We start from the raw sequence: 6,964 nt of genomic DNA on the forward strand, positions 1-6,964 counted from the left end.
GATATATATATATATATGAACTGAATTCTTTATGGTGACCATTTTTTTTTTGTTTTTTTGTTTTTTTGTTTTTTTGTTTTTTTTTTTTTGAGAAACAAAACAATAAATTTAAGAAAAAGAAATGCACAGGACGGTCAGGACGATTGGATCATACAATGGCGTTAGCCTATTGCTCAGATACCATGAAGAAATTCAAAACGATATGAAAATTTAGTGCGAAAATAATAAAATAAATAACACAAGATATTTTATGTAGTTCAATCAACCACTTAGGTCCATAAGATAATACAAAATGCTCTATTTATAGAGTTTACACATAAATATAATCTTTAATCAAATCCCCTAATTTAAGGTGATCAGATCATAATCAAATCTCTAAAGTTAGGCCAATTTTATCTTCATCAAATCTCTAACTTTAGGTCATTTAAATATACTATAACAGGCAATTGGCATTTGGAAAGATCCTTGAATTCCTCCTATATTCTTCATGAATTTAAACCTTCTGCCAATTCTCACATAACAATATACATGCCTCATTAAGCCTTATGAAACCCTCAGCCCCCTTCTAGAGTGCCGTCGCCTTAGGGGAGGAGGGATACCCGTTGCCTGCATCCCTCCTCCCTTCCTTGCTTCCCGATTTCTGTTTTAGATTTGTTTCTGTCTTTGGTGTTTTCTGTTCTGTTGTGCTTGTGTTCTCTCTCGATGGGTACTGCTTTTGGGGGTTTTCACTCAAACTCTCCCCCTCCCTGTTTGTTTGAGTGTGCCGCCGATTTCCTCCGCGCTTGCTTCGCTGCTCACCGCTCGCTGTCGGGTCTTTTAACGCGCCCCTCCCACGCCAAGCTTCTTGTGCCACCTTCCGCGGCGGTTTCCGGCCAGCTGGCGATTGGCCTCCTCCGGCTGCCGTGACCCCCTTTGAGTGTTTTTCGCATTTATTTTCCTGTTTTGTTGTTTTTCTGTTTTGTATTTCCTTTGAGTTCCCTTGTATTTGGTTTTATTTGCTATAATTTTTTTTTCCTGCATTAGTTTTATTGTTCCCTTTATTTCCCTATATGGTTTTATTTATGCTTGTAATAAGACTTTCTCCTCCTATTTTGTTGGGCCTGGTTGCTGCCCGATATTACTGGTCCAAACCTTTGGGTTGTGGATGTGAAATTTATCCTGGCTTTCGAGTCGAGGAGGATGAGTATCGGCTTGTGGGTTTTGCTCTCAAGGCTGAGGAATAAGTATCGGCTTGGGGGTTTTGCTCTCAAGGCGAGGAATAAGCGCTACCTATGCATTAGATGGTGTCTATTTGATACAGATCTGAGTTTTCAACCTGATATTCAATCATAGGTTAGCGGATGCTGTGTTTTGGTTGATTTGGTCTGTTGTTGATGACTGTATCTTTAGCTTCGGCTATGATTTACTTCAGAACTTTTTGCTCTGTTTGTAAGAGCTTTAGGCTCGCAACTTTTATCGATGAATGAGTATGATATGTTTCAAATATATATATATATGTCTCATTTCAAGGTGGCAGATTTGATCAACACCTTGGATCGAAGCTGGAATATTGATAAGTTGAGAGCTCTCTTTGATTCCAATTTTGTGAATCATATCAAATTCTAAAGATCAATTTAATCTGGACTGCTTCTTCGTCTGGCCATTTTTTTGTTAAAGCTGCACATGAATTATAATCCAATCTTTCTCAGCACCATTCCTGCAATAGATTGGTAAAAAAATTATAACTTGAAAGAGTCAGTATAGGCTAAAACATTTTCTTGTAATTCTCCTTTGTTCTCCTTGTGATCCTCTTGGTGTAATTCCCCTTCTTCTTCTATATTAGGCTGGCCACACTAGAACCATAACAATTTACTACGCTTTTTTGCCGATGTTTACGGCACCCCACATTGGCTTTACATTAGTCGCCAAATAGCCATTTCCATAAGTTGCGCCTTCCAATATTTGAACATGTGACGTGGTGCCTGCTTAGATACTAATATTAGGTACCTAACCAAAAGAGAAATGCTAAAAATCATTCTTTCAACAATCTTTCAATCATCTCCATATAGGGAATTGATGAATTCACCATTGAATTTGTGTGAGATTCATATGAATTCACAAATTTAAAGGTTGATCCATTAGATTTGCAAAAAGAAATGGTTGAAAGAATGATTGTAACATGTCTTGGAGCAATAAAAACTCATTCATTGCTGCCATTAAGAGCTTCAAGTATATATAATAGGAGGTTGAAAGACGGTTAGACGAGGACTTCAAGTATATTAAAGTTCAAGCTCCCGAGAGGCTAGGTTGCAAGGGCGGTTGAACAAAGTTCGAAAGAGGCTGAATAATTGAGCTTTACAAGATACCTCTAAGAGCATCAGTCAAAGACAGTTCGAGCGAAAGTGTTTCACAATGAACTATAGAGATGTCTAGTTGCAACCCCAATCGAATAAAGTTCAAATGTGATGTTCATTTAACTAGATCTGCGACCCTCGATCGCTACCAGGATGGTACTCTATTTGAACGTTGTTGCAAAGAGAATTGTGAAATCATAGAACACGTTAAAACGCGTCACTAACTCGTTCGAACGCCGCAGCCTCATAATGGGGTTTTTCACAAACCAACTTTCATCTAATTAACCTCAATTTTTTTCAAGGCCTATATAAGCATCCTTATGCCCAATTTTAAGGGTGATCGCATACCATTATTTTGTGAGCTAAGAGAGACTTTTTGCTTCTGTATTCAAATAAATATCACAATAACTTCCTTTATTCTTTGTCTATGCTATTTAAATATTCTTTCAAATAAATAGTAGATGAAATAGAGGAAATAGAAAGTCATATTATATTAAAATAATGCTAATGGAAATAGAAGTACTACCTTAGATTTAGGGTAACACTTTTGGTTCTCTTGGTTAAGGGAACAACTTTCCCTACATTTAAGGAATGCTAGCTAGTACTCTAAGAATTTTGTTAAACCACACAAAGTTCTTAAACCTTCAAGTCACTGGAGTTCCGTTTTGTAGAGGAAACCAAACATATTAAGATTGATCGGAGTTATTGAACTACTGCAGTATAAGATAAGCAATTCGTTGGTTGGGTACAAGTCGGGTTTTATTGCAAATATTTTGTGAGTATAAATTGATTATATAATTAATCTTCTTCCTTCGGTGCATTGGTTTCTTAGGTTTAATAATTTTATTTTTAAAGATTTTCAGTTCACCGCCAAAATTGAAGTGATATCTGCATGGATTTGATTAATTAAAGTGATTGATTGTATGGTTCCTATTTTTAATTTGTCAAGTTTGCTAGAAAATAAATATTTACCTTCCACTTGCCCTAGGTGTTGTTTAGGACGAATTTTGGTCCCCATCTCAGCTCACGCCACCCCACATTACCTACTATTATTACAATTGTGCTATTGAATTAGTGGGCGCGCGCCGCATGAGGTATTAAATTAAGAGAAATAATAGAGACACAACTTAAATACATAATTTTGGCCAAACTTTTTTTTTTTTATGTAGTCATTTTTTTTAAAAAAAAAGGACCACATAGGATGTTATTACTTCAGAATTTTTTTTTTTTTTTTTTTTTTTTTAATGATCACCTAAGTGAAAAAGTTTGATCAAAGTTGTTTGTCTAAGTTGTGTCTCTATCATTACTCATTAGTTTAATAGTGATCTAGGTAGGCTGACATGAAGCATAGCAATTTACATGGTAAAAAACAAATAATAATAATAATAATAAAATAAGTAATAATTTATATTGACTTGAAGCATATCAATTTACTGCTTAGTGTAAGTTAATATACATGTTAGGACGTCACTTCTAACCTAAAAGCCCAAACTAATGGGCTTGGATCCACTTAGGTATATTAATTACTTTTTTTTTTTCTTTTTTTTTTTATATATTTTCTCAATGTGTGATACAAACCTTACAAATACATATACAACAAATTTAATAATGATACAGATAAAATGTTTGTATTACCAATATATATAGGGTAGACTAACAACAACAGTAAAAAGATATAACACCCTACCCCAATGACACACAATATTATTCGTTTTTAGCTCCCCAAATCAGACTTCTAGGAGGTCACCCATCTTGGTACTACTCTCGTTAGTCTCGCAGAAGCACGCTTAACTGCGGAGTTCTGATAGGTGCATAACCATCACGGCTTTAAAACTCATTGTTGTCATTAAAGATGTAAGTATACATTTAAGTATATCCCATCTTCATACCTAGGTAATGTGAGACGCCACAATCACCCCATCTTAATTACAACAATGCCATCGATCGTTTCTATATATATAGTACATTTGCACGTGTATAAAAGTAAATTAACGAGTTGCATGCACAACCCAACAGCACCAATGTCTATGGCCTCTTTCATCAAAACCCCTTTCTTGTTTTTCTATCGCATTCTCTATAGAAAACATAGAGGTTTCTACAAAAACCATGCAACGACACCGTTTATATATGAAACCTTTAATCCTCCTCTTGCAAGCCAGGCTTTGATGATCTTCGATGTGGAAGGAGCTTTGCTAAAATCTCCATCCTTGTTCCCATACTTCATGCTTGTGGCCTTTGAAGGTGGAAGCTTATTAAGGGCTCTTCTTCTCCTTCTTTCCTACCCTTTAACATGTTTGGTTAGTGAAGAAATGGGGTTGAAGATTATGGTCATGGTTTGCTTCTTTGGGATCAAGAAAGAAAGCTTTAGAATTGGAATAAATGTTTTGCCAAAGTTCTTCTTGGACGACGTTGGATTGGAGATGTTTGAGGTGCTCAAGAGAAGTGGTGGGGGAAAATTAGTAGGTGTGAGTGAGCTTCCTCAAGTGATGGTTGAGTGCTTTTTAAAGGAATATTTAGAGGTTGATTTTGTGGTCGGGAGAGAGCTGAAGGTGTTCCATGGGTATTTTGTGGGACTCATGGAGGAGAAGAAGGATATCATTGGTTTTGAGGAAGTCCTTGAAGAGGATAATATGATTGCTATTGCTGGCTTCACAAAATTTCTTGATCACCAATTGCTCTCCCATTGCAAGGTATGGTATTTCTTCTAATTTCTATTGCGAAAAAAAAAAAATTATAGACTTTAACCCACTTCTCTCTCTTAGAATATTACTTAAATAATTAAATTTACTATTTTCTTCTAAATACTTAAACTTTTGGAATAGAAAAATGCTAAAAGTACAAAATCTTTTAACAAGAGATGGATACCAAAATAATGTGGAACTTATTCATTGGTACTCGTAACATTTATCTTTATTAATTGTTTGGAAAAATCACAAAGGACCCTTGAATTTTCACTCTTTTTGAGAATACCTTTGAAAGTTCAAAAACTCTCAATTTTACCCCTCGAACTTCTAATTTGATGCAATCCACCCCCTCTCTTAGGGTTTTGCGTTAAACGTATGTTTAAATGGATGAAATGACTTTTATACTCCTACAACTTTTATAAAATTCTAAATTTATCCTTAATTTCAAAAAAAAAAAAAAAAAAAAAATTGAAAATTTGAGGATATTTTGGTATTTTTCATAGCCTCCATTAGGGGTTAATGGTTTAAATTGAAAGATGGGGTAAATTACATCAAATTAAAAATTCAAGAGGTGAAATTGAGATTTTTTGAACTTTAGGAGAATATTTTCAAAACATGTGAAAGTTCAGGAGCCTTTATGAACTTACCCCTAATTGTTTTGATCATATCCAATAAATAAACTCTACGTCATCTTGATATCAATCTCTTAGTAAGAGATTTAGTAGTGGCAGCATTTCAGTGAGAATACTCCTTCTTTCTCTTCTTAAAATTGCTGCAACAGGAGATTTATCTGGTTGGAGAAGGTGATAAGAGGAGGTGGCAAAAGCTCCCAAGAGAAAAGTATCCAAAACCATTGATCTTTCATGATGGTAGATTGGCTCTGGCACCAACCCCATTGGACGCTCTAGCTCTATTCATGTGGGTGCCGTTTGGGTTTGTCCTTGCCATTTTCAGGATCCTTGTATTCATGCCACTGCTCATCAAGATGTCTCATCCTCTCCATGCCTTCAGCGGTGTACACCTCACAGTTTCCATACCCAAAACCAAAAGCTCTTATTCAAACACCAAGGAAGAAGATAAATCCAGAGGCCTCCTTTATGCTTGCAATCACAGAACACTTCTGGACCCTCTTTTCCTTGCTCTAATTTTCAACAAAAGTTTTATTGTGGTCGCGTACAGCTCAAGCAGAATCTCAGAGATTGGACAACCCAACAAAATAGTGCGATTAACGAGGAATCGTGATGAAGATGCCAGGATAATCGACAGCTGTCTTAATCAAGGGGACATGATTGTTTGCCCCGAAGGGACCACATGCAGGGAACCGTATCTCTTGCGATTTAGTCCCTTATTTGCAGAATTGAGCGAAATAATAGTCCCTGTTGCAGTCAACTCCCATGTTACTCTGTTTTATGGTACAACCGCCAGCGGGCTCAAGTTTCTGGACCCGTTCTGCTTCTTCATGAACCCAGCACCAACTTACAACTTTCAGATCCTCGAGAATGTATCTGCTTCGTCCACTTGTCATGATGGGGGGAAATCAAAGTTTGATGTGGCAAATCAAGTGCAAAGTGAGATTGGGAAGGCTCTGGGGTTTGAGTGCACCAGGCTTACACGAAGAGACAAGTACATGGTATTGGTCGGTAACAATGGGACTGTTTAATTTACATTAAACCCTCCTAGCTTGCTTACTGTTTTGAGCTAACCGTGAGCCATTTTTTCTAAAAGTTTGCGGTTAATGCAGTTAATACAGTTAGTGTAGTTAGTGAGCAGTTAATAACCGCATGCCCAATGTATACATGTGTACGGCCTTTCTATGTATTTCGCTTAATTAGCTTCCCAATCCATCCTGCTTAAGTTTTAAATATTTTATGCCTTTTTTGACTGTCTCTTAATTTATCTAATAACTCTATCTTGTTAGCCTAACTCTACTAGTATTAATTTCTCTCT

General features: G+C 36.2%; 1 protein-coding gene across 1 annotated transcript; it reads left to right on the top strand.

Annotated features, from left to right (window-relative positions):
- Window positions 1–4,354: 4,354 nt before the first annotated feature.
- Window positions 4,355–6,683, top strand: LOC132172134 (putative glycerol-3-phosphate acyltransferase 2). The gene is made up of 2 exons (XM_059583584.2): window positions 4,355–5,023; window positions 5,799–6,683. Exons 1-2 carry the CDS (start codon window positions 4,355–4,357, stop codon window positions 6,675–6,677), a joined length of 1,548 nt encoding a protein of 515 aa, XP_059439567.2. The 3' UTR covers window positions 6,678–6,683.
- Window positions 6,684–6,964: the final 281 nt, after the last annotated feature.

This window comes from Corylus avellana, chromosome 1 (genome assembly GCF_965113065.1).
Source record: "Corylus avellana chromosome 1, dhCorAvel1.hap1.2, whole genome shotgun sequence".
Taxonomy (NCBI): Eukaryota; Viridiplantae; Streptophyta; class Magnoliopsida; order Fagales; family Betulaceae; genus Corylus; species Corylus avellana.

Bases quoted from the DNA above. Each gene is read 5' to 3' on its own strand.
- LOC132172134 (XM_059583584.2), top strand. From the start codon at position 4,355: ATGTCTATGGCCTCTTTCATCAAAACCCCTTTCTTGTTTTTCTATCGC. The intron at 5,024-5,798 runs GTATGGTATTTC...TTGCTGCAACAG, and splicing joins AATTGCTCTCCCATTGCAAG to GAGATTTATCTGGTTGGAGA.